This window comes from Hippopotamus amphibius, chromosome 2 (genome assembly GCF_030028045.1).
Source record: "Hippopotamus amphibius kiboko isolate mHipAmp2 chromosome 2, mHipAmp2.hap2, whole genome shotgun sequence".
NCBI lineage: Eukaryota > Metazoa > Chordata > Mammalia > Artiodactyla > Hippopotamidae > Hippopotamus > Hippopotamus amphibius.
Window position 1 is genome coordinate 24,741,440 of NC_080187.1, and position 27,765 is coordinate 24,769,204.

The following is a 27,765-nucleotide window of genomic DNA, read 5'->3' on the forward strand; positions in this document are numbered from 1 at the left end:
CTGCTACACGGATTCAGCTCCCATATTCAAAGGGACAATTTAAAGGGACAGCCTTTAACTTTTGGTGGGTTGACAAGCACATCTGGCTTCCGTCTGGCTCAGCCCGAAAGCTGAGTCCTTCCTGGGGTGACGAGGGAGGGCCCTCAGGTTCTGGCCTCCGGGGTACCTCTTTGGCTTCATCTCCCGCAGCTTCCTCCTTTGCCTCACCAGCCTCCTGACTGTAGACAAGGCTCCCTTAAGGGCCTTTCTACTGTTATTCTCTCTGCCCAGAAGATTCTTCCCCAGATATCTGCAAGAATAACTCCCTCATCTACTTCAGGTCTTTGCTTAAGTGATTAAATTTCTCAGTCCTATTTCAAATCGCCACTCCCCACTCACCCCACCTCCATTCCTCTCCCTACCATCCTTACCCCTGGTCTCTTCACATACAACAACATTCACTTATTTGTAACGTGTGCTGTTCACAGTCCGGCTTGAGCTGTTAGCGGGCATGCCTACAAGAGCAGAAATTGTTGTTTGTTTTGTTCACTGACGTCTCCCAAGCACTTAGAGCAGTGCCTGACACACAGTAGGTGTTTAATACATATTTGATGAAGGAATGAATTAATTAAACAATCACTTCATCTCTGCTCTGGTACTTATGTTCAATGTGTTCATCGCTTTTCCAGACAAAACTCCTCTTTTGGCAGTGATGATGTGCAATGGAAAGACATTTTTTAATGGCTAAAACTTTACACTTAATTTGTGTTTCTCAAAGTGAGATCCATGTGGTCCAAGAATTCCAAGAACACAAGCTGAGGGGCTGAGGGGTCCCAAGTCAGACCAACACGTCTCTACAGGCTCCTGACTTGACCACTGACCACTTCCTCTCCCTCTCTCTTGGGCCAAGGACAGACAGCCTGTCGCCACCTGCCACCACTGGACAAGCGCAGACAGGCCTCCGTGAAAGGAACCTCTCATGTTTTCACCCAGTTCGAGTGCCATTTCCCCTCTCTTTGCCTCGCTTTCTTTGGCTTGCCAACTTTCAAGTTTGTTTCATTTTTCCTGATAGTAAAAGAAACACACCTCGGGAACTCTAAAGACATACAAAGACATTGATGCCCAGAGACTTGAAATTCCCCTGATTTGTAAAAGATACCTCTGTATCTTGTTTCTCTGCTTATAAATGCAATACTCAGACACAGCCCCCATTAATATTTCGGTGCATTTCTTCCTAGCCCTTTTTCTATGTGTATGTATTAAGCTGAAACATAGAAAGTTGCCAATATTCAACCATTGTTGACCTACGAAACGGCGACTTTATACAGTTTACCCTAGTCATTCACACAGTTGAAGCCATACTATGCGTATAATTTTGCATCCGATTCTTTTCACTTGTTATTACCACAGCACCACTTGCCCATGTATTCGTGAGCTTGCATTAACAGCACAAATAATTGATGAGCATTAGCATCTCAGCTGGGAGCCCTGCCTTGTAAATCACTGAAAGCAGTCCACGTGGTGCCCACGCTTCCTGAGTCTTGATATGAATGACAATCCTCAGTGATTCTTCCAGGAATCTCGTCCTGTAAATGCCCCCAGCCAATTGCCTGTGTGCAGTACTTGGCACCAGATTTTCTGCCCAAACGGCAGCTTCTGGGAATGCTGTTAATAACTGTGTCGTTGTTCATCTTGTTCCTCTTATATGAATTTGTTCCTTACCAGTGATGTGTATTGGGCTTGTGGTATATCTTCTTCTCCGATGAAATGACTCTCTTTGGCTTTTTGTGTTTACTGTTGTTTGTTTAGTGATTTCTGGGCCAGGTACAGTCTACCAGCATGATTAAAAGAGAGAGCTGCCTTTTTTTTTTTTTTTAAGCTTATCAGCAGTAGGAGGGCTGCTTTTAGGGCACTGGCTTTCTCTCTGCAAACAACAGGCTATCAGGTCTGTACTTTTTCATCACAGCAGAGTCCTGAGGAGTCCATGGACCATGTGGTTCCTTTATGTTGTGATTCTGCCTCCAAAACGATTGCCCAGGGACAGTAATCTATGTGGGTCCTCATTATTTGAGACTTGGTATAACCCTATTCTTCACTGGGCCTCTATTTGCTCTAGATCTGGGTGGGTTCAACCACATAGACTAAGAAGATTATGTGTCCATCCAAAAGCCCCATTTGCATAAGGCTTGGGAGCTTATGATATAAGATCAACTGTCATTGCTGATAATAACATTATGTCACTCCAGGTGCAACAGCTTAAAAGGATGGACTTTAACATTTTGACCCCAAGAATAAAACAGTAACAGGAGACCAGACATTTAAAGGTAATCTACTTCCCATAAACACATCAAAGGGTTAGAGAATAAGGCAAAAAGACACAAAAAATGAAATTTGCGGTTTCTTGTAGGATCAATATATGACAAGCAGAGAGGCAATATTATAAAACCTTAAACCCTGGCTCTGAGGTCAGTCCAGCTTGCATTCAAATCTTGACCCTGTCTCTTACTAGTTGTGAAAGGCTCCTAGATTGCTTCCTTTTCTGTAAAACTGAGCTAAAAACACCCACTCTGTGGAATGACTGTATACAGTAAAGACAGAATATGTGTAAAATATTGAATCACATGTAAGCTTGATAACAGTAGTTGTTGTTGTTATTAGACACACAAAACTTCAAGAATTTTTGATTTGATCTTTTAAATGGTTATCATTGCAAATGCAACATTGTGACAGTAATAGATAAAAAGAAAACCCAACCTCACTACCCTCCAAAATCAGACTATTTACATTTTCCCATATTTCCATTACACAGGGTATTTGTATTTTCAGCATTTTTTCACTTAACATTGTAGTGTAAGCTTCCTCCTGTTGCAACATGGTCTAGTTTAGTGTAAAATAGTTATTATTTCAACAAATATACCATAATCTAATCATACTTCTATTTGTGAAATATTCTTTCCTTCCGTTCCTGTTTCTGCTATGGTGATTTGAAATGCGCGATTTAAAAAATATTTGTCTTTTTCCTTAGGTGTATAGATATTTTTTTAGCTCGAATTTGAGAACATTGTATAAGCTAATGACTGTCCATTGGGTAGAAAGAAGACGTAGCTTCAGCCTAGTCTCTGGTGGAAGGCAAATTGGGACAACTCCAGGAATTCTCACGTTTATTAACCTCGGCTTCCTCATCACAGCACCTAACAAACTGGTACGAGGATGACCGATAATTGAGGCAGGCACTCAAGAGATGGATCTTTAAAGTGGCCTAAACATGCTCACGTTCTTGATTTCCTTCATTCCCCACACATCGCCCAGATCAAAGCGGTAGGTATTCACATTATTTTGAGGCACAGAGAGGGTAAGGTGCTTACCCCAGGTCACACAGCGGCTGGGAGAGGACGGAGAATGTCTTTCACGGCTTCTGAATTCCCAGCTTTCCCACTGGGCTTTGAAAAAAATGCCTCCAGACCCCACCCTAATTGGGGGCGGGAACCGAGTGGCTGAGGGTCCTCCCCCCCACCCCCACTGACCTCTGCAGGAGGCACCGTCCGCCTTACCGGGAGGCTCCTCCTCCCGGGCACTCGGGCCCCGCCCGGCTCCGAGCATGCCCAGTGCGCTCCCCGCCGTCCAGAGGGTGCCGGGCGGGCGCTGCAGCTCCAGGTTTTGCGCGCTGCCGGAGGTCCGGGGATGGGGCGGGGCGCGGGGCGGGTCCTGTTCCTGGGACTCCCTGGCTGGGTTGAAATTCCCAGGACGCGACGCTCGGGGGTCCCCTTTTGCAGGGGCGCTACCCGCGGACGTGAGACTCGGGGACAAGGACCGAAGTGAAGCCCCAGGTGCTGCCGGCTGCCGCCGAATGGCCCTAGGCCGACAGGGCCCTTGGACCCTCGGGCATCTGGTCCGGACAGGATGATTCCTGCCGCCGCTCCATCCCTTCGTCCACATTTTCATTCAACAAATCGTTTTTGATCACCTCCTGTGTGCCAGGTGCTGTTGTAGGGGCTGGGACAATGTAGTGAAGACAGGCAGGGCTACAGCTCCAGAGCTAAAATTCCAGAGGTGAATACACAATAAGAAGTAAAGCAAATCAGGGGAAACAGCAGTTACCGACCTCATCTCCTGCTACTTTGCCCTACTTGCTATTTCCTAAGCAGTCCTGTGCCTTAGAGTCTGCACTGGCTGATCCCTCTGCCGGGAATGCCCGTTCCACTTTATCTGCGTGGCTGAAACGTCTGACCACCGCATTGAAAACTGCACTGTCTCCATCCCACCTCTCTACCCTGTTCTTTTCGCCTCGTCAAATGTATCACCTTCTACTATGTAGCTTGCTTATTTGCATGTTTATTGTCTATCGCCTGCCTCTCTTCCATCAAACTCCAGCAAGAGACAGGATTTCTGTCTATTCACCACACGTGAAGAATCAGAGTAAGTGATCAATAATTATTCGTCGAATGAATTAACGGATAGTGATAAATGTGAAGGGTATAAAGTGAGGACATGGAGTAGGGGGCTAATTTAGTAAGGTGACCAGGAAAGGCCTCTGAGAGGAGGACGTACGTACAATGTGAAGGTTCCAGCCACAGGAATAGCTGGGCAAAGACGTCCCACGCAGAGGAGGCAAGGCACGTGCGAGTGTCCTGAGGCTAGACAAATTCTGAGTGTTTGATGGACAGAAAGGTGCTTATGGGGCTGCAGGAATGAAGGAGCCAGACCAGGTAAAGGGCCCATAAGTCTTGGGAAGAAAGTTTAAGCCAGGAAATTTCTAGTGGAACTGGATGGGCACCGCACTGGGAGTCAGCAGGACCCCAGGTGGGCAAGACTCCTCATTTCCAAGATTTGTTTAGCGCCGGCTGCTTCACATTCCCAGGCAGAGACTCACTGAGGGCTGGGCACACAGTAGGTGCCCAATAAATGGTTATGGAACGAATGCCTGCGTGCATGCGCGAGGGGACAGCGGGCTGCACGGAACTCGGCAGGAGAGCCCCGGTGGCCCTGGGAGACGCGTCGGAGCGCGCCAGCCCCGGGTGGGGGCGGCGGCGTCCCTCAGGGCGTTCCGGGCGCCCGCCCCCCGCCCGGCGCGCGGGCCCGTCGCGGCCAGCCGGGCCGGCGGGAGCCGCCCGCGGGCGGCACTGGGCATGCTCAGACGGCGGCCAGGTCGCGCCGCGAGCGAGCTTCCGCGCCGCCCGCACGCGCGACCTACCTGGGCGCCCCGCGCCCCCGGATGCTGCAGGTACGGGCCGGCGCGCCCCCGGCGGGCTGGGGTAGGGCGCGGGGCGACCGGGCACCGGGGTCGCCGTGCGCGCCGCCCCGCCCCCACCCGTCCGCAGGCGCGCGGCGGAGGCGCGGGCGGGCTGGCGGCCGCGGCGGCCGCGGGTTCCCGGCGCCTGGTCGCGGCGGGGAGGGGGCGCCCTGGCCGCGCTCACCTGGTGGGGCGCGGGCGGGAGGCCGCAGGCCGGGCCGGGTGGGGCTGCGTCCCGGGCGGGCGGCCGGGACGCCGCGGCGGCGGCGGCGGCAGCGAGGCGTGGGCGTGCGCTCCGAGCCGGGCAGGGGGGACGCGACCCGCGGAGCCCGAGCGGCCGGCCACCCGGGAGGGCCCAGCGCCGCCGCGACCCCGGCCGCCGAGGGGGCGCACAGCCGGTGGGGGGCCAGCCAAGCGCGGCGGCCAGACCTTCTCGGCTCCCCGGGGCGAATTCGCCTCTCGGCTTTCAAAGATGGCATTTCCTGGGCCTGGCACGAACTCCAGCACCAATAAATCCTCCCCGTTCCGCGGGTGATATGGAATGATTTGTCAGGTACCTGCGGTGAGACAGCTGCAGTGGGGGAGTGTACGGGAGAGCGCCCGGTCCCCCGGAAATTCCCATTTTCAGCAACCTGAACTTACTGAGAAGTTGCGGTTGCTTTAAAAATTCATGGGAAGTTGAGACGACTTGACACCTGGGTTTTCCGAGGCGGTGGAAAGAGCTTGTGACTCGGAAACTGGAAACCTCCGTTCAGGTGGGGCTCCACCTTGGCCAGCTGGTGACCTTGGGCGAGTTGTCTAACCTCTCTGATCTTCAGTTTCCTCCCCTGCAAACAGCCGGTATTAATGCCCACCGCACTGGGTTGTTGGGTGGGTTAAGTGGGATAAATTATGTGGAGGTGTTTGGCACCGAGCCCAGCACAAAGCAAGCAAGCAGTTGGCGTGACGTGAATTTAACTCGTTTAGAGACCCTCGTGGCTCCCATTTCACCAGGAAATTAGAATTGAGAAAGCATCTTCAGGGCCTACTGGCAGAGTGAGAGACCCTGTCTTTGTGCCCAGCAGAACTTCTACTGAAATATTTGCAAAAACAATTTAGCTGAATTGTAAAAGGAGAGCATCTTCTTTAAAAGCAGTTTTTATACATTCAGAAACTCCAGAAGTTGGCAGTTCAGCTTTACTTGCAAAAGAGCTGTTTTGCAAAATGATCCATCTTGCAAGTGTTTAAGCAGATGATGCATGAAAGTAAAGCCTGGTTAGGAAGATTTCTGTTCTAAAAAGCTCCCAAACCCAACTTTAGTGATTATTCAAAGTCGGGTTTCTTAAGCTAGGCAATGTTAACATTTGGGGTTCAGTAGTTCTTTGTTGTGGGGCCCTTTCTGTGCATTGTAGGATGTTTAGCAGAATCTTTGGTCTGTACCCATTAGCAATCCCTCTCCCTCAGTTGTGCCAACCAAAAATGCTTCTAGACTTCCTTCCCTTTGCTCGCTCGCTCATCTGCTCTGTGTGTGTGTGTGTGTGTGAGTGTGTGAATTTTCCCTTTCTCCCCCTTTAGAACCACCTGCTTTCTGTCATTAGCCTATCTGAGTTGTTTGAGAATTTCATCTTATGTTTTTACTATAATGACCAACCTTTGTATAGCCTTATAGAACTGCAGAGTACATCCACATGCATCAACTCATTTAATTTTTACAACTGCCCCGTAAGGCTGGTGCTATTCCCATTTTACAGATGAGGAAATTGAGGCTGTGAGCAGCCAGTTACACAGTATGTGGTGTAGCTGGGATATAGCTAATGTCATCTGGTTCCATGGACAGGTCTTTTTCTTCTGCATCAGCCTGCTCTTTATTGTATTGAGACTTTCAAATGGATGGTTTTCCTGATGATTAAATCAAGATGTAAAGTAGATTGGAAGCTGGAAACCTTTCTGGCTAGTTGAAAATTAACAGCAGTAAGCTATTATCTGACAGAGAGTCGGTCATTCTAGTTAAATATTCTAGTTTATAGTGAGCTGCCATAAATCCTGCATACAGTTAATGGAATACCAATTTGCAGAGAATTAGAATAGAATAAAACGTGCCTAATACTCTGTATTGATCCTGCCTTGTCTCTGGTGATTTGCCATTTCCTAAAACCAACTCCTATATGCAAATTAGACATTAGCTAGAATGTAAAAGGTCAGGTTACTGAAGGCATCTCAGAGCGGCCGAGCCACTCCATTCAAGCATTTATTGAGCTGCTTCTACCTGGCAGATGCAGTGCTGGGTGGGGATGCAGAGTGGGCCAGTGGACTTCAGTGAACCCAGGGTGCCTGGGGAACTTCTCTTCAAGGAGAAGGTAGGTCCTGGCCAGGCCATGCACATGGGAGGCCAAGATCAGGGACAGCTTGGGGTGGGAGAAAAACCTAAGTTAACACAGAGTCAGATTCAGGCTCCCACACTGCTTCCCCATCCTTTTTCTGAGCCCTCCTTTCCACATTTCATCATAAAGTATTCTGGTAGCTTTTAACATTCCCATTCAAGTGTCAGGAGCCTGGTCAGAGACGAATTTTATCCCTGAAAGAAGTTCCAAGCTGGTAATTGGGCTCAGAGGATTGAGACTACCTCCTTGATTGTTGACTGTGATCTGGGAGGTCCTGGATGCGTTGTTTAACTTCAGTGTGGTCCCTCTTCCCTCTTACAGATGAGGAAACTTAGCTAGCAAAAGTGGTGTGGGACCAGGAGCTAGAGGGACGAACTGTGACCTTCTGAACTTTGGGTCCAGGCACATGAGGAATTCCGTTTCCTAAGATGGACATACTCTGCCAGAGGGGCTTTGGCGATTGGAGGGAACAGGAAGACATGGCACCTTACCTACCACCACCACCCCCCCCCAGGGTTTGTGGCATGTTGGGGGTGGGGGTGGAATCTGTGATATGTGGTCTTTTCCTCTCACCTTAGGGAAGTGCGTATTGACTGTAATCCCAGTGCTGACCTTCCTTCCATCAGATAATGGTCCTGGAAAGCAGGGCCACCCTCTTCATGTCTTCCAGCAGGGGCTGGAATGCCGAGGGCAGTCCCCTGGCGTTGACAGTCTGGGTGTGTGGGGCAGCCGGCTGGTGTAGCTTCCCAAGCCTGGGCTCTTCTTACCAACTCTGATAGAGACAAGACAGGACCATGTCAGTGTCCACTCTGCCCGGGTCTGGGTCCTGGCAATTGCAGACTCTGATCTCACAGGTGTCTTCTTTCATCTGCCTGAGGGGGGAACTAAAAGGGAGTGCTTCGGTAGGTCCCTGGCAGAAATCTGATCTGGTCATGGGTTCCAAGACCTAGAGATCTTGCATCTCCATAACTTCTGGTTATGCGTGCACCTGTAATAGCCTTCCCCCTCCAAGGAAAGACCAGCTGTGATCACAGATGTAACAGCAAATTCAGACCTTTATTGAGCCTGTGCTATGTGTCAGGTCCTAGGGTTGCAGAGATGAAAGCTGAACCCGTCTTGGAAGGATTCATGGTGGAGTTGGGAAGACAGTGACATTGTGCCATTTTTGTGTGTATGTGTTGTGTACATACAGGTGGGCATGCATATGCTATGTGTCTGTCTGTCTGATAACTGCTTTAAAAGAGGATAAAGCTAGATGCAAGAGATCCCAGTGGAGACAGCCATTCATTTTGATGGGCTTCGGGGACCACCATAGGGAGTAGTTGGCATTTGAATTCAGCCTTGAAGGTAGAAAAAGATGGTATTCAGGGGGCAGACAGAAGGGCAGATGCAGAGACTCAGAGGCCTGAAGAGACCTCTTGTATTTCAGGAGTGGTGACTCTTCCCAGGCGCAGCCTCCTGATCTTGGCTAATGCAGGACCCACGAGCTGTAATTAGGGTACACCCCCCTCTCTGTACACTCAACCCAGGGGCAAGTGCCCATTCTCCTTGTTTTCCCTGCATAGGAGTGATGCCTCTGTGCTGTCTCTGAGGCATGAGCACCTTCTACCAGGGATACCTCTGGTTTTAGTTATTAAACACTGATATGGCACTTAGTGGCAGCCACGCACTGTTCTGAGTGCTTTCCAAATATTAATCATTCTTTTAATCTTCGTAGCAACTCTCCAGCCATCTTGCTTCCCTGAGTACTGGCCACTGGGTAGGTAGGTAGGGGCAGAACTCATGTCCCCGGTCTGTGTCCCTCTGTGGATGATGCTCTCATCACGGTACAGCTTCTCCTGGCTGCGGTTTACATCGATGTGCCAGGAAGCAGGCGAGTCTGAGAGTCGTGATGGAGTGCTGACTGCCCCGGATTTTTCTTCCTGACCCCGTTTCCTTCAGGGGGCCAGCAGGGCTCCACTGACTACATTTTCTGAACCGAAGATTGGGATCTGTAGTCTGAGAAAGAATGTTTGTGCCACGTCTTTGTGCAGGAGGTCTGGGAGGTGTTGTTTGGATACTGAGAGAGTGGAATTTTTGAGACATTTCGATGGTTTATGTGGAAAGTTAGGACAGAGGAATTGAAATTGGGATAGTCCTGGAAAATTCAGGTCCCATGATTTACTGTCAGGATACACAAGGTTTTAGTAAATATTTAAGCAATGTGTAGTTTGAATTTTCTGTACTGAGCCTCTTGGAGCCTCCAAAGGGATTAAATATTACCGTCTAGCCCCAGAATCTTGCTAATACTTACCAGTCCCAGTTTACAGATGGGATGAGAAAACCGAGGCTCAGAGAGATGAAGTGACTCCTGGAAGGGCACACTGCTCTACGAGGACAGCCAAGGTGTGAACTCAAGTCTGTCCCTTAGACAAATACTTGACTGTAAAATGAGGATAAGAATAGAACCCGTTTCCGTTAAATTGACCATGTTAAAGGAGCTAATGACTCCTTTAACCCACTCAGGTAGAACTTGGCACAGAAAAGGGTCCCCTCCCTTTGTGGTTGGGCTGCTGACCCGCAGACAAGCGCCTTGCTGAGCGTTCGATGCTGAGAGTGGCTGTCTCAAGTGATGGCCCAGCTCCCAGGGCAGGGCTGAGGGCCCAGCTCCCAGGGCTAGAGGGACGTTCCAAGGGGCAGGATCCAGGACCAGGAAGGGGCCGTGGCCAGCTGGACGCTGTGTTGATGAAGGGCCCTGGTCTGACTTAGAGAAAGGGGTGTGAGGACCTGGTCCCTGCACCCCGCTTCCCTCAGGTGACTCAGCCTCTGTCTAGACCTGAGGGTCTTGGTGGGAGAGGCAGCAGCCAGCTCTGTCAACGGTCCCTTGACCCAAACCACTGGTGGGCCTGGAGTGGGGATGATGATAGCCTGAGCTCAGGTCTTGCACACTTTGCTCCACCCACCCCCCGCCCCCCTGATCTGGTTATCAGATTCATACACGGTTGTAGAAAATTAAGGTGTCAGAGAGTAGCGGAAAAATCATGCATGGTGTTCTTCCTGGAGGCAGCTCTCACCACCACCGCCACCACGGCCTACCCTACATGCCTCTCATGTGCCAGCCTGTTCTCTGCTACAGCCTAGGGGATCTTTCAAAACCGCTTCCTTTTGCTTTTAGAATGAAAGACAAAACTAATGTTGGCATCTCCTGCAGGCCCTGGTGTACATGCTTTGGTCCCCATGCTTCCTCTGCTCACAGGGCCAGTGAGAGCCTGGAACCTTCATCCCCTCCTCCCCAGTTAACTCATGCTTTGGGCCTTGGCTCCATGATTGTAGATGCCTCCCCTTGCCTTCCTGCTGTGGGTAAACTGCCTGCTGTAAACACTCACAGCCACCAGATCACTCTCTTTTTACAGCACTTTTCACAGTTAGAGTCTTGTGCTTAATTAGTGTAATTATTTGTATTAGTACCCGTCTCCCCAGCTACACTGTGAGCTCTGTGAAATCAGGATCTGTCTTCCTTTAAACACACGCATGCACCACACACACTATGAGACATTTTTTTCCTTTTAACTTTTTATTTTGACCTAATTCAGACTTAGAGAAAAGTTCCAAGAATAGAACAGAGAGCTCCCATATACCCTTCACCCAGATTCCTCAAATGTTACCATTTTATCATATTTATTTTATTCTTCTAGGTATACATTTTTTTTCTGAACCACTTGAGGATCATTTATAGACTCTTCCTTTCCCCCCAGATACTTCAGTGTATTTCCTAAAACCAGTGACATTCTCCTATGTAACTACGGTACACTTTTTAAAAACAAGAAATCAGAATTGACACAGTACTGTTATCTAATCTACGGACCTACAGGCTTTGCCAGTTGTCTAGATGGTGTCCTTTGTAGCAAAGAAAACCCCAGATCATGCGTTACATGTGGTTGTCGTGTCTCTTTAGGCTCCCTTAAATTAGAGCAGTTCCTCAGGCTTTCTTTGTCCTTTATGACCTTGACATTTTTGGAGCATACAGGCCAGTTATTTGGTAGCATGCTTCTCATTTTGAGTCTGTTTTAACCCACCATTGTGTCTTCAGTGCCACGGAAACAGCACATGCACTCAGGTAACATTTGGGGAATGAAGATGGAAGGAGGTGGGAGGAAAAAAGTCAGCAGGTTGTCTAGTCTCCCCCACTCCCACTCCTTTCCTTGCTGAAGGATGTTGTTATTTAGTTGCCATCTTGCTGTATATAGGTTTGAATCTTGCTACTTTAATTTGTATGCGTTTGTTTTTTAATTGAAGCTAGCTGACATACAATATTATGTCAGTTTCAGGTGAACAACGCAGTGATTTGACATTTGCCTGCGTTATGAAGTGAGCACCACGATAAGTCTGGTAGCCATCTGTCCCCATGCAGCGTTATGACAGTAGTATGGTCTCTATTCCTTCAGCTGTATATTACATCCCCATAGGTTATTTATTTTTAACTGGAAGTTTGTGCCTCTTAATCCCTTCACCTAGCTTGCCCAACCCCTCCACCCTCCTCCCCACCTGCAGCGGTCTCTTGGTCCCCTGAATCTATGAATCTATTTCTGTTTTGTTTCATTTGTTCTTTTGTTTTTTAGATTCCACATATAAGTGAAGTCATACAGTATTTGTCTTTCTCTGTCTGGCTTACCTCACTTAGCATAATACCCTCTAGATCCATCCATGTGGCCACAAACGGCAAGATTTTATTCTTTTTTATGGCTGAGTAATATCCATTGTGTATATACACCACATCTTCTTTGTTCATTCATCTACCCTGATATATATATTTTTTAATAACACAGCTTTCCTCTAGAGAGAGAGGCTGCTTCCTGGGCTAGTGAGCCTACTGTCTCTGCAGGAATACAAGGGGACACCGGGTGATGGCTTAGGGATGCTAGAAAGGAGAATGGAACATTCAGTGAGCAGCAAGACAGCCTGCACATCCCTCCCAACACTGAATGCCTCTTCCAACTGCAACTCTGACTCCCCACGCCTAGGGACCCAAGAATAAGGCAACTAGAATGTCTGATCCAAACCAGGACATTTTGAGAATAAACGGGGGGCTGTTAATAACTGCATCTAATCAAATAACTTCAACCTGGGCTATGCTAGACAAATCAGGGTATGTGGTCACTCTACCCTGATGTGACTTTGAAGTTGGAGATCAGCCCCAGGGATCAGCCTAGAAAACCCTCTAGCACTAGGAATTTTCTATCTGCACAAAGCAAAACTCATCTCCCTGACATTGCCTGCTGGGCCCATGTTCATGGCTTTGGTCCCCTCTGTGGGAGGGGGGACCCTTGGCATGCCCCTCCCAGCCTTTCTCCTGCTCCACCAACCTTGTTTCAGCCCTCCCCTCACCTGCTTCTTCCTGCCACGGGGACTGCGAGAGCCTGGAACATCACTTCCAAACCCAGGCTGGATGGAGGAGGGGGGATGGGGTCTGTGATTGATGCACGGGGCGGCGGGGGTGGAGGGGAACAAGCCAGCTGTGCTTCCTCCTGACCCGATTCTAATGGAACTGAACAGCCAGCGTGTGTAAGTGAGGTGGGGCTGGAGACCAGCGTTTCCCTAGACCTATCTTTCCCTCTGGGCCCTCGCAGTGCTCACACTTCCACCTGTCTTTCCTGTGCAGACACCCAGGTTCCTCTCCCAGCCCTAGTCCTGAGATCTGAACTGAGTTGCTAGTCTTTGGCAGAGACAGGGAAGCAGCTGGCATTGGGGACCCAGGCACAAGAGGGTGGGCATTGAATGACTAGAAGGTGCAGACAAGGACTTGGATGCAGAGAGAGCAGGCAGGAAACCAGCATTGAGGGATTCTGGTAACAAGGTCAATACGGGGTCATCTATCAGGAAACCTAGATTTGCTGTATTGAGTGCCTGATGCCTGGTCACAGGGGCAGGCACTGGGGTCTGATTTGTCCAGTTCCTTAACTCATCTTTTGCCTACGAAAACCACAAACTCTGCCTTCCTAGATTAAAAAGTGGAGGTATACATCATTGTGTTGCGCTTCATGGATATTGTGTTTTTTACAAATTGAAGGTTTGTGGCAACCCTGCATCAAGCAGGTCTTTTGGTGCCATTTTTCCAACAGAATTTGCTCACTTCGGGTCTCTGTGTCATCTTTTGGTAATTCTGGTGATATTTCAAACACTCTACCAGCAAAAGATAGTGAGTCATTGAAGTTTCAAATGATGGTTAGCATTTTTTAACAATATTTTTAATTAAGGTATGTATATTGTTTTTTTAGACATAATGCTATTATACACTTAATAGACTACAGTATAGTGTAAACATAACTTTTGCATGCACTAGGAAACCAAAACATTTGTGGGACTCACTGTATTGTGATATTTGCTTTATCGTGATATTTGCTTTATTGTGGTGTTCTGAAACAGAACCCACGGTATCTCCGAGGTATGCCTGTTTTATAGGGTGAAAATGTGAAAGTATAGAGATTTTCTGGGGCATCCCAGTCTTGTGGACTTCAAGAACGTGGTCTAGTGCAGTATAGTGTTTTTATAACTCAAGGCATTGGTGGCTTTAATGGAAAAGCCAGTTAGTGAAAGAGTTTCTAGTTATTAGAATGCAAGATACTAGCACTTACTGAACTTTGGAGAATTTTCTGGCTAACTGCAATATTATGTTTACTGGTTAAAAATGCCCCCCACCCCCACCCCCAGGCACAGCTACATATAAAAGCATTGAGTTGAGGTCACCTTTCACAGGACAGAGAGGGTCACACAGTGTCTGAACTGGAAGGGACCTCAGAAGAACCTTTTCCAGCTCCCGCTCTTTACAGATGGGGAACTGAGGTGTGTCCAGAGTGCACAGTCAGTCACAGAGCAGGGATTGGTACCCGCATCATACAGTTTCCAGCTCCCAGATCTTGGGTGTGTTTTCTAGATCTCATCTAAGGAAGTTTATTAAATAGACTGTATATTTCTTTCATTTTGGTAACATCCTTTGGCATTTCTCTAACTGTAGAAAGAAGCTGTCTTGGCATCAAAGTAGTTATGCATTTCTTACTCTTTTATGTAGAAGTTGCTAGGCTGATTTTTTTTTTTCATTTTTATATAAGAAGATGATATATACCTTCCACTGAATTTCTATATTCTGTACTAGTGTTCCGCAGACTTTAGCACATCAGAATCACCTCTTAAAACACAGGCTGCTGGGCCCCACCCCCGGAGTTTCTGAGTCAGTGGGTCTGAATCAGACTCAGGTGAGGCCTCAGAATTTGCATTTCTTTTTTTTTTTTTTTAGCATCTTTTTTAAAAATTACTTTTTGGTCACACCACACGACACGCGGGATCTTAGTTCCTTGACCAGGGATGGAACCTGTGTGCCCTGCAGTGGAAGCACGGAGTCTTAACCACTGGACCACCAGGGAAATCCTAGAATTTGCATTTCTGACAAGCTCCTCAGTGATGCTGCTGGTCCAGAGACCAGGGACCATCCTTTGATGACCGCTGCCCCAGGCTTGGTGATAGTTCCAGACAGTGTGCTCTGTGCTTTACAGCCAGCTGGGCCCTCCCTGCTGCCCAACCAGCCCTCCATCCTCCTCTGTTGCTGTGCAAGCCAACCTGACTTCTCCACTCTCTCTGGGTCTCCTACCTGTTGCCCTCCCCTCTCCAGATGACCTCACCACCTGTGGCCCTGGGATGCTCAGGGCCGTCTGGAGGGAGCCTCCTTACCTTTCCCCCTCCCTCCTTCATTTTCTTTCTTCCTTTCCTCCAGTTTGAGAAATGAGTGTATCTGGCTGAGGCTTACCTCTCTACTTCCAGTTGAAAACTGTCCCATTACCTGGAAAAAAAAAAAGCCTTCTCCCAGCCCGGCGTCTCCATTAGGTCACCGCCCCATCACTCCCTTCCTTTCACTGCCAAGCCTGCTGGAGGAATAGTCTACAGTTGCAGAAAAAGATTTGCTCTCACCTCTCTTGACACAGACATACTATTCAATTCCAGGAGTTAGGTTTTCTATACCTGCACTGAAAGAAAGACATATTTTTTCTATTTGTAGTAAAATATAACATAAAATTTACCATTTTAACCATTTTTAAGTGTATGTACAGTTCAGTGGCATTAAGTATGGTCACATTTTTGTGCTACCATCACCATCATGCATCCACAGAACTCTCTTTATCTTGCAAGAATGAAACACTACCCATTGAATACTAACTCCCCATCCCCTCCCAGACCTCCCACCTCATCCCTGGCAGCCACTCTTCTACTTTCTGTCTCTATGATTTTGTCTACTCTAGGTACCTCATATAACTGAAATCATGCAGTACTTGCCCTTTTGTGACTGGCTTATTTCACTTAGCATAATATCCTCCAGGTTCATCCATGTTGTCACATGTGTCAGAATTTCCTTCCTTTCTTAGGCTGAGTAATACTCCATTGAACGTACATACAACATTTTGTTATTCATTCATCGGTCAGTGGACACCTAGGTTGCTTCTACCTTTTGGCTATTGCAAGTAATGCTGCTCTGGACATGGGTGTACCGAAGGACACAGTCTTGGCTAAAGGGGCCTGGCAACCCCAGGTGAGATGTTTAGGCATTTATTTATCTAGCAGTCTCAGCTTGATCTACTGCCTGCGTCCCCCAGCCCAGTGTCCCCAGGCTTCCCCACCTGCCCCTTGAACAACACTACCTTTGTTGAGATGGCCAGGGACTGTTCACTTATCAAGATCAGTGGCTTTTGGTCACTCAGCCCATTTGGTCTCTGTGCTGATGCCCTCATGCTGGCGCCTCTGTCCCCGCCCACCCTGGCTCATCCCCTGCTGTCTGGCCTTTTCCCTCTGTGCTTATTATCCTGCAGGCCTTCCTGAGTAAGTACACCTGATCACATCATCAGGGGTTCAGAAGTCTGCTCCAGCCTGCTCATCTCTGTCTCATATCTGAACATCCCCCACTGAGTGTCACCAGATCCCTTCTCTGCATGTGCGTGTCCAGAGCAGAGCTCTGCACCTTCATCATTAATAATGTTCTCTCTGTAATTGATGTATCTTCCAGCTTAGAAACCCCAGGGTCTCGCTTCACTCCCTCTACAACTGCACTGGACAAATCCTGCCCATCACTCCTCAGCCCCTCCTCCAGCCTGCCCCTCCTCCCCTCCACCCCCCCCCCCCATTAAAACTGGGTAGGTTCACATGCTTCTCCCATTTGCCTCCACTTTGCCTCTCTCCCCAGTGGGCCCCTCACATCTATACCTGCTTCACGTTGCTGCCAGAACGTGTTCCCTGCAGAAGCACTAAGATCACCTCTTCTCTGCGGGTCCCGCGTCACCTGCCTCCATCCGGCCTCGCTTTCCCCTGTCTCTCCCCCAACCCTGCAGACCATATGCTCTAAGCCAGGGCTTGCCAAGTTTAGTGTTAACATGCAGATTCTGATTCAAGGGGCCTGGAGGCTGGGCCCTGCCTTCTGCGTCTCTAACAGACCCTGCAGGTGGTGTTGAGACTGTGGCGCAGAGACCACACGTTGGGTAGCTGGACTTCAGAATAGATTTGTGTTTCACAAATAAAGTGCTACCAACATGTTTTCAGTCTATAAATAATGCAGGAATTTAAAATTTTTGGGTTGTAATTTTAACGTTTTCTGTTTTATACCAAGGTAATCTTAAATTTTTTTGATCATAAGGCAGGTTCCTTGTTGCAGTGCTTATTTGCTACTAAAAGACATTTTCAAAGACTAAGAAGGACTTCAGTCTCTTAAGAGTTCCCATATAGGTCCAGGTGCGTGAGTGTATGTGGAGGTGAGAATGTTTCCCCATCGAGGGAGCACATGTTTAGGGGCGGGCTCCCCCTTTGTGGGCATCCCCCAGGCAGAGATGGTCTCTTTCTCAGCTCCAGCCCCGGGGCCCAGCTGGGCCTCTCAGGACGTGGGCTGCAGGGGAAGGAGGCAAGTCTTGGCCTTCTTGGAGATGCTGGTGGAAACTGGTGATTTGATGTGGGAAGACTGGGCTTGGAAGGGAGCCCTGTCATAGGAGGGGAGGGAGCGGGTTCTTGGCAGCTGGGCCTTGTTGAGGGGCATGTAGGCCTGTTTCATGACTCTTAATAGGGTTTTGCGTTGGAGGAGCCGTTTGGGAGAAAACTGCTGGCGGAAGTGTCCTGGGCGCTGGGCTTCCTCCTGGAGAGGAGAAGGGAGGGGAGGAGAAGGGAATGGAGGGGAGGGCGGACGATGGAGCCCAGCGAACCGAACCTGTGGGGGGGGGGTCTGACAGCACTGGCTGCTTCAGGAGGGTAGGAGAAGCATGTCTCGAGTGGTGAAGGATCAGGTTCATGGGCGAGGGGATGGAATGGATGTCAGGGAAGGGGTAGCCGTTTGGGGCCAGCCTGCTCCAAAAGCTTCACTGCTCCTGCTGCCCCGTTAGCCTTAGCAGTGTAGTCCATCGTTGAAGGGCTTCGTGATCTGGCCGCTGTCTGCCTCTTCTATTTGTTCTGTGACATTCCCTCCTCATTTCTAGGTCTGACCAAATGACTGTTCCCAGTTAAAATGCAGGTGTACCGCCTCCTCCCGAGTCCTGTGGTGCGTGCTGTTATTTCTCAGTGCAGGTTGTAAGCTGGGGCTGTCTCCAGCCCCCCTCCCAGTAACTCTGTGACCCCGGTGAGCCTCCTAACATCTCGATGGCCTCCTCTCCACAGTGGGGATGACAGGTACCCCCACCTCACAAAGTTGGGTGAAGATGCCATGATGACAAAGACTTCTCCCAGTGGCACGTGATAATCACTCAGGAGGTACTGCTGGTCGGTCACTGCCTGCCATCTGTCCTTCTCGGTGAGCTTGTCGGCGGGACCACTGTGTGACATTTGTCCATGGGTGGAGCCCAGTTCTCAGACGGAGAGGGCTGTGATCCGTGCGTGCTGCCCTGGGCAGGGTGGGGCTGGAGTGGTGCCGCTGTGGGGTGGACACTCTGGAGGTGGCGTGTCAGCTCATCGCCCAGATGTGGAAGGCACCAAGAGGTGGCAGCTGGCAACACAGTGAAGGGAGGAAGCTGAAGGCCTGGGGGAGTTGACTTGGGGAGAAGAGCAGGGCCTCTCAGACTTTAATGTGCACATGAGAAGATTCAGATACTGTCAGCCTGGGGCCAGGCGTGAGATTGTGCGTTCCTGACGGCATCTGGGTGATACTGATGTGGCCAGTCTGGACACCACACTGAGAGTGGCATTTGTCAGGAGCATGGTGCATGGTGGCCAGGCTCACAGAAAAGAGGCAATGGGGGAAGCAAAATAAGCGCAGCAGCGTGGCTTTCTACCCAGCCCCGTGGGGCAAATGCACCCAGGTGTCTGGGGTGTGGAGGGTTAGATGGGAATCAGATTGTGGGTGATGGAAGGGGCAGCAGGGGCCCCTGCTGGCTTTGGGGTAAGTGTTCATTTGATTTGATTTTGCTGTTTGATACCCCATCCTTGAAGGTCTAGTTTTGCCATTAGAATCCCCTTGAAAGCTGTTTCCTTCGATCCCAGGCTGAGCTGTGGTCACACGCTAGACGAAGCCCCAGCAGCCAGTGGCACTCGCCTGTCTTCACAGAAGCACTTCCCACACTGAAAGGTGATCAGTTGATTATTCACGCATCTCTCTCTGACCAGCCTCTGAGTTCCCCGAGAGCAGGGACCTGAGACAGTCTCTTACTCACTTCTGAACCCCAGCACCTGCCGTGGAGCCTGGCAACAGCTGGGGCTCATTAAATGCCTGAGGTGTCGTAGGGGAAGCGTGTTCACGCAGGAAGGACACGTAAAGCCCTGTGACGGAAAGAGCGGGAGAACCAGGCACTAAGTCAGGTGCCTGCGAGACTGGTGGTGTGGACGGGAGAAGATGGTGTCAGGAGTTAGCAGGAGCTCCACTAAAAATGCCGGGACTGTCTTCGGAAGATAGAACGGGGGCTCGGAACGGCTGAGCACTGGGGGTTTGGATTTGGGCACCAGCTGTGAGACTTGGGCTGTGAGTTTTCCGGAGTGGTGGCGGCTTCAACAGGAGGATGGGAATTTCAGCCAAGAAACCACTGGTTTGATCCAGGATCCCAGAGCAAACCTGCTTTTCTGCTTCCTTCAGGAGAGGGCAGGTGTCCAGATGTATGCAAAATGAGGATTAAGAAATTTCTCTCCCAGCGCTTCCCAAGGCTGGGTGGAGCCGGCAGGTTGGGGCCCATCACGTGGCAGGGGCTGGAGACACAGCTGTTAGCTTGTTCCACCTCAACCGCGGAAGGAAGGGCCCCCTAACTCCCTGACCCTCAGGTGCCCTGTGAGGTAGGGTCCTCAGAGGCCCCTGGGACTCGGGATCAACCTCATTTTGCCGAGGAGGAAGTGGAGTCTCAGAGAGGTTCAGCAATTCACCCACAGTCACACAGCTGAGGGGCAGAGGAGTCAGGCTCCAACGTGGGTCCGTGGATCGGTGGGCCAGGGGAGTGTCAGGTGGGGCAGCCCAGCTCTGCTGGGTTTCTGGGGGAGGAGTGGCACGTGTGGCAGCAGGGCCAGAGCTGTGGCAGAGTCGGGAGGGCTGCCGATGCCAGGTGCTGGGGGCAGTCGGGAGGAAGAGGAAGAAGCAGGGTCAGGTGAAGGCAGAAAGGGGCAAGGAGGTGACTGAGTGTCATGGAGTAGAGGTTATTCAGTTACACACCCTAGGCACCAATGAGGTATCAGGTGACAGCATTTTAAGTTCTGTCGGTTTGATTTTTTTTTATAAATGTATTTTATTTGTTGATTGGCTGCATTGGGTCTTCATTGCTGCACACAGGCTTTCTCTAGTTGCCGCGAGTGGGGGCTACTCTTCATTGTGGTGCGTGGGCTCCTCATTGCGGTGGCTTCTCTTGTTGTGGAGTATGGGCTCTATGTGCGTGGGCTTCAGTAGTTGCAGCACACAGGCTCAATAGTTGTGGTGCACGGGCTTAGCTGCCCTGCGGCATGTGGGATCTTCCCAAAGCAGGGGTTGAACCCAGGTCCCCTGCATTGGCAGGCAGATTCTTAACCACTGCACCACCTAGGAAGTCCCTCGGTTTGATTTTTGAACTCATTATTGCTCATAGAAAACTTAGGCAATACAGAAAGGTTGAAAGAATAGACAAAGTAACAATTTTCATGGTCTTGTGAGTTCCTTTATACAATGCCTGTTATAGTTGTGGTCACACTGTAGCTACAATTTTATAACCAGCTTTTTTTACTTAATCTAATATTTTCCATGTCATTATGAAATCTTCATGGACATCCCATGGCTATTTTATGATTTGCTTAACTGGCCCTCTAAACTTGGAAATAGGCTTTTTGGTTGTAATTTTCAGTGTTATGTCTCAGGAAGAAACATCTTTGCAAATAAAACTTTCATGTCTGAATATATCCTGACAGTTGGTTCCTAGAAAATGAAATTACTGGGTCAGTTACCTCCCAGCATTATTGGAATGATGTGCTGTTAGGAGTGACATGAGCCTTCTAGGAGTACGGGTGTCAGCCTGGTGCACACTAGCTGTTCACTCGTGTGTGTGTGTGTGTGTGTGTGTTCCACAAACATCTATTTTTTTAAATTATTTTTTGGCTGTGTTGGGTCTTTGTAGCTGCACGTGGACTTTTCTCTAGTTGCCTCGAGCGGGGGCTACTCTTTGTTGTGGTGCTCGGGCTTCTCATTGGGGTGTCTTCTCTTATTGTGGAGCACAAGCTCTAGGTGCACAGGCTTAGTTGCACCACGGCATGTGGGATCTTCCCAGACTAGGGATCAAACCCGTGTCCCCTGCATTGGCAGGCAGATTCTTAATCACTGTGCCACCAGGGAAGTCCCCTGCAAGCATTTATTAAGCACCTGTGGGGAGAGACTCCCATTTTCCGTGGCCAGGTCAGCACAGTAGCAGCTGCCAGCATCTTGGGCTTGGCTGAGATGTGTGGGAAGTTTGATGGCAGACAATGTCCCAGCTCTGCCTGTTCCATCACAGGCCCCAGAGCCCAGGAAAGCCCGTGGGCCTATGGCTGCAGGGTCCAGGCAGTGCTCACCTGCGAGTCTGGAGCTGCCTGCCTTCCCTGCTGGAACGCTTAGCAACCTAGAAATACTGAGTGTGACGCTTCCTGTTTTGTCCTTTTATCCATGCCATTCACAGATACGTACGGGGTACCTCAGGCTTGCTAGGCACTGCTCCAGGGGCCACGGGCACAGCAGTTAACAACCAAGTCCCCACCTTTAAGGAACTTCCGTTCTAGTGGGAGGTAGGAAGGTGGGAATTGGGAGGAAACAAGTAGTGAACATACTTAATATGTCTAGTGGTGAGGAACACTAAGGAGAAGGAGGGAGTAAGGGAGAGGAGAGATCTGGAAGGCTCACTGGTAAGACACTTAAGGTGAGGGAGTGAGCCAGGCGGAGGATTTCTAAGGGAAGAGTGTTCCAAGCAGAGGGAACAGCAACTGTGAGCACCTGAGGTGGGAAGAAGCTTGTAACAACCGGGTACAGGGGAGGGGGCAGTGTGGCCGGAGCAGAGTGCGTGGAAGAGGTGGACAGGGAGGGGCCCCTCGTGTAGCAGAACGAGATCCAGGACCCAGGGTTCATTTTTCCATTGGCAGGTTTTGGAGCCAGAAGACCACTCCCACCATCTGGAGCAGTTGAGGCTAACCTGGGGGCAGACACAGGCCTGTGTTTGGTGGGGAAGCCCTGGGAGTGGAAGCCCAGGCTTCAGGAAGTCACTGGCTCCGTCATCCCTTCGGTTTCCTCCTCTGTGCGATGAGGGACTTGAACTAGGAGGCTGGTAAGGACACGTTGAGCTTTCCAGGGCTTGTGACCCTCTGCCCCGCCCTGTGCACTGGTTCAATCTTGGATTGTTTTAGTTGAACTCACAGGCGTGTGTAAGTGCAATTGTTGGTACATATTTAGTTCTTAGTATGGTTGGCCTATCAGGTTTACTTTGTTACAGACAAGAGTCTTTCAGCAAGCTGTGGGTGGTCTTACAGTAGTGATGAGAAGCAGGTGGGGGATGGAAGATACTTCCTCCTCCATGTTTTAGCCACTCACCCATCCATTTATCCCACAGTTAATTATTGAACATCTGCTGGGTACCAGGCACTGGGTCGTGGTTATTAAAAGACCCAGACCCTACCTTCATGAAGTTCACAGTCTAATACAGCAATGCTAGCTCTGCCGGAGGATGGTGGTGGGGAGGGACCCTGGTCAGAAAGACCAGGGTGTCTCCTACCTCGTGCCATATACAAAAATTAAGTCAAATGGATCAGTGCCCTAGATATAAGAGCTAAAGCCATGGAACTCTTAAGAAAAAACAGAGATAAATCTTTATGACCTTGGAGTTAGCAGTAGATTCTTGGATATGACACCAAAAGCACAAGCAACAAAAGAAAAATAGATAAATTGGACTTCGTCAAAGTTTAAAATTTCTGTGTCTCAAAAGACATAATCAAAGTGAAAAGACAGCCTGCAGAATGGGAGAAAATATTTGCTAATCACATCTGATAAAAGTTTAACATTGAGAATATATAAGGAACTCCTATAATACAAATTAAGATAACCCAATTTAAAAATGGGTAGAGGACTTGAATAGACATTTCTCTGAAGATCTACAAATGGCCAGTAAGTACATGAAAAGTTGCTTAACATCATTAGTCATTTGGGAAATGCAAATTAAAACTTGACATCTGCTAGGATGGCTATTATCAAAAGTATTGGTAAGGATGTGGAGAAATTGGAACCCTCTTCTATTGCCAGTAGGAGTGTAAAATGGTGCAGCCTCTGTAGAAAACACTTTAGTGGCCCTTCAAAAGGCCAGACACAGAATTCCTGTATGACCCAGCAATTCCACTCTTAGATATATATCCCAAAGCATTTACTTGTACAGAGATGCCATTGCAGCACTATTTACAATACAATAGCCAGATGGTGAAACCAGCCCAGGTTTCAACAAATGAATGGATAAACAAAGTGTGGTCTCTCCATACAGTGGGATATTATTCAGCCTTGAACAGCAATGAAGTTCTTATACCTGCCATAGCATGGATGAACCTTAAACAGTATGCTAAGTGAAATAAGCCAGTTTACAAAAGGACAAATATTGTATAATTCCACTTACATGAAATATCTAGAATAGGCAAATTCATAGAAAGTAGATTAGAGGTTGCCAGAAGTTGGGGGAGAGCGTAGGGAGTTATTGCTTCATGGGTGCAGAGTTTCTATTTGGAGTGATGGAAAAGTTCGGGAAATAGATTGTGGTGTTGGTTGCACAACATTGTGAATGTAATTAATGCTACTGAATTGTGCACTTAAAAATGGTTGAAATGGCTAATTTTATGTTGTGTTTAACCACAATAAGAAAAAGGCTGGAGCAGGTAGTGCTGTGTCTGGGAGGAGTACGACTTTGTCAGAAGCCACTGGGTCTGGGTTCCTCTCTGTGCCAGGTCACCTCAGGCATGGTCCTTGCTGTCTTTAGCCTGGATCCCTCTTCTGATGTGGGAGCCAGATGAGATGACAGGTGTAGTCTCTGGTGGGTCATGGGAGGTGGTCAGGAGATGCCCTCCCATTCCCTTTAACTCCATCCTTCCCAGTGTAAAAGTCTTTTCTACCCGGTAAAAAAGACAGCAGTAAATCTGGTGGTTTTGCCCAAATTATCATTAATTATCTGCTCATCTGTTTTGCCTTTTTTTGGTCAGGTAGTGGTCTAGCCCCTTCCTGTCACCTTGTGGCCATGCTTTTTTGGTAGTTGGGTTTTTTTTTTTCCCTTCCCTAAAGCAGGGCTCATCTGGGCCCCACTTCCTGACGTTTGTGCCTGTGCTTGGTCACGTGCTTCTTCCCTACTCTGGTTTCCTGTGGGTTCTTTTGGAAGTCTGAGCCCTCCCAATTAGATGTCATCCGAGTACCTAGCCATGGTTGTGGTTCCACTTGGTGGAATATTGTAAAACCGTAACCAAAGACGCCAGTGAAGTGTTTGAAATACCTGGACGTCGTGCAGTCATGGTAAAGAGTAGGCTGTGTGATTGTATAGATGTGACTAGTACAATGTAAAAAAAGAAAAAAGCCCTCTGAAAACAAGACAGCACTGTTGACGTTGTTTGACATGAGCGCGTCATAGCAGCTGGTCTGCTGGGCCTCCCTCTCCTCCTCGCCTCCAGGGTTAGCTGCCTTCCGTTGGTCAGAGCCAGCTTGTTTTGTTCACAGCCACGGAGGTAGGTAGGTTCTGCGCTGCCCAAACGCCTCCCATGGCCATATGAAAGAACTTCAAAGTTTGGCTGCTATGAGGCTGTCCTGGATCCTCCTGGAGACCCAGGCCTCGGCCACACTCAGGATCCACCCCCACCCCGTTTATCTTCCCCCCCGCCCCACCCCGTGGCTGTCCTCATGAGATCTTGGCTTGGAGCTAGCATGTGTGCCCCAGAGGTGAGCAGGCAAGCAGCTGGTTGAGCTCAAGTGCACTGAGAAACCCAGTCTCCTGGGGGCTGCAGTGCACCTGGGCCTCCATCAGGAGTCCTCCCAGTTCTGAAATCCTTGGGGGCAGGTGCCGTGGAAGGGGGCTGGCCAGCCCCTCTCCCGGAAGGAGAGCTGTGAGTCAGCGGGTAGGAGAGGCCCAGGCCAAACCCAGGGCCTGGCCTCAGGAAACGGGGTGGCCCACCCCGCTCTCCCGCTGTTAATAATTAGCTCGGGGTGGCTGCCCGTGGGGCTGGAAGGGCACTCGCTGCAGCCCGCGCCTTTCGTAACAGGGAGAGGAAGTCCCTTACGACGTCGCCACAGGTCTGAAAAACTTGTGTTCCACATTTTAACTTCTCTGAAGTCACCATCTTTACAAGCAAAGGGTACTTTGAGCGTACTGTTCCTTTAAAATAAAGCTTCTGAAACACCTGTTGTCATTTTAGAACAGAGGGAAGATGTTAATAAATACCCAGTCATTACTCAGGTTTCCCATGTTGCAGAATCAATTAGAGGGAAAAGGGGTTTTTCTGGGCCATTTCCTCCCGAAGAGGAAATTTACCAACATGCGAGCTGTGGGAAGTGTTGAACATTGTCTCAAAGGGTAAGAGCATACCTGTAGTCACTAAATTGCAGAATCAGTAGTGATTAAGTGGGGCCTTTTCGCTCCAGTGAATCACCTGTAATTCACCTTCCTCTGGTCCTGCAGGACAGGGAAGTCAGGGCGGAGGTGTGTGATGCCCTGAACTGAGCTTGGGACCCTCACCCCATTTGGTGGCTGTCTGACGTGGGCAGGGTTCCCGGAGTCTAATCTACCGGCCTGTGAAATGCAGGCAGCTGTGCTGCCCACCAGGCCCCATCAGAACGAATGGAGTCAGGAGTAATCGGTGTGAAAGTATTTGTAAAAAGCCTGAAGCCCTGTAGACCCTTGGTTGCTCCTCAGGATAGGAAGCCTGGGAATGGGAAAGGCCCAGAGACTAGGATGGAGGGGGTAGAAAGGGCCGTCGTACAGGGGAAGTCCTCAGAGTAGCTGCTGTTAGGTGTCTGCAGCGGGCCAGGGCCTCCACAGGGTTAGAGAGTGCTGTGCCTCAGAATGACTTACAGATGAGGAAGCAGACCTTGAAAGTCCATTTGTCCAAGGTCCTGTCAGCTTGGGAGTGTCAGATCAAAGACTGGAATCCAAGTCTGGTTTATTCCTGCAGACCTCCAGTCAGCCCTGGCCTGCTGAGACCCCTGACCACCCAGGGCCCCCAGGCAGAGGTGTCCCTGGTCAGGTGGCTTGAGGACTCCCTGAAATCAAACAGTGGGTTGTATGTCTGTATTCCCAGCTCCCAGCATGTGGAAGGTCTCAGTACAAATAAATAAATGCAACAATAGCAGCAACAAGATATGTTATTTTCATTTCATTATTCCTAAATACTGTTCTGGTTAGCATTTTGGCATGCCTTTATAAGTCTTTCCTTTTTCTTTTTTTTTTTGTTTTGTTTTGTTTTTTGTTTGTTTGTTTTATTTTTAGAGTTAATGTGGTTTCTTTCAATTAATTTTCTGACTCCTCCATCTCACCAAGTCAAAGCCCTGGAAATCAGACTAGGCTACATAAAAATGTTTTTATTTTGGTTTCTAGACCTGCCGGCAACCAGTAGGGTTACTGTGCCTAGTATAACCTGAGATGGCCCTCCGCTTAAAACCTAACAGGCAGAGGATTTTAAAGCTGGAAGGAGCCTAAGAGGGCTCTAAGCTGGGAAACTGAGTTGAAAAGAAGTGAAGTGGTAACTTCCCAGGTCACTTGACTGATGAGTGACACATAGGGTAGTGCTTGCTGGGGGTGCGGGTGGGGGGAGGTTGGACGGGATTTTTCTGTGTTTCCTTGAGATAAAATTATGGTGAGGGCTGCTGGTGGTGAGGATTGGGTTTCTCTGGCCGGGCTGCTGCTGGCTTCAGACTCCTTGGCAAGAACAGAGCTGGCGGGATGGTCTCGTTGTGAGATTCCGGCTTCTTGGCTGGGATGCACTGCGATTAGCACATCTCAAGCCTTTCAAAGTGACTTTAGCTGTTTTCTTTTCTGAGGGCTTCTGCTGCTTTTGGCTGTAAAGGGGTGGGGGTTGGAGCCTGAGATAGAAATATCATGGACTGACACCCAAATGGGCGTGTCTGTGCCCCAAGGGCAAATATTAGCACAGTATTTTTGTAAAGTTTATGCAACTTGATTCATGTCCCCGTAGAGTAAATTTATTCCATCCTGTTTTCCAGTCTCTTTGAGGCCCAGTGGAACTATTCAGAGGGAGAATGAGAAGAGATGGGTAGCTTAATTTTAGGTAGAAACTGCTCAATAGAAGACAGATTCTGTTGTCTATATTTTGAGCTTTACATATTGCTTTTTGTCTGTTCATATTATTTTACCCTCTATTTTGTAGTTTGATGGGCCATTTTAGTTTTTTTCCAAGACTGGGGTATATTTAGAATTATTTCCCAGGAGACATCCACTTAAGAAACCCAGTTTTGAACAGTGCCCCTTTGAGGGGGTTTTGGCACCGTTGAAGCAGAAGTCATAATAGAATCTTGGTCCTGGAAGCTGGACGTTCAACTGTCCTACCCCTTCCAGTGGCAGCCTGCCCTCTGCAACTTACTCACCAAGGGTCTTATCCACCTTCTCTGCTAGATCACCTCTAGTGACGGGGAGCTCCCTCTCTCCCCAAGTAGTCCTTTCCATATTTGTGCAGCCCTGAGCGTTCAAAAGCTGTTCCTTCTGGTGTTTTTGTTTGTTCGTTTTTTTCCATATTCTACGTGTTGAACCCCTGGGGTCTGAAACAATCCGT

The 27,765-nt window shown here is 49.1% G+C and overlaps 2 protein-coding genes across 11 annotated transcripts in view; one reads left to right on the top strand and one right to left on the bottom strand.

The window, feature by feature from the left end:
• Nucleotides 1-27,765, top strand: part of PTPN3 (protein tyrosine phosphatase non-receptor type 3) — a 134,253-nt gene that overhangs the window by 24,607 nt on the left and 81,881 nt on the right. The window contains exons 1-2 of one of the 10 annotated variants that reach the window (XM_057723743.1): nt 5,110-5,200; nt 22,111-22,292. The exons of 5 other annotated variants lie outside the window; for them this stretch is intronic. The gene's annotated coding sequence lies outside the window, so the exon portion shown is untranslated. Of the gene's footprint in view, nt 1-3,747; nt 3,958-4,950; nt 5,201-5,527; nt 5,763-22,110; nt 22,293-27,765 lie in introns of those variants that run through there. 4 more of the 10 variants (XM_057723745.1, XM_057723742.1, XM_057723748.1 and 1 more) reach the window with 4 other exon arrangements.
• On the bottom strand, nt 3,038-5,718 carry LOC130845908 (bcl-2-binding component 3-like). Its single transcript, XM_057723755.1, has 2 exons — nt 5,394-5,718; nt 3,038-4,015 (listed from the first exon to the last, which is right to left on the bottom strand). Exons 1-2 carry the CDS (start codon nt 5,686-5,688, stop codon nt 4,002-4,004), a joined length of 309 nt encoding a protein of 102 aa, XP_057579738.1. The 5' UTR covers nt 5,689-5,718; the 3' UTR covers nt 3,038-4,001.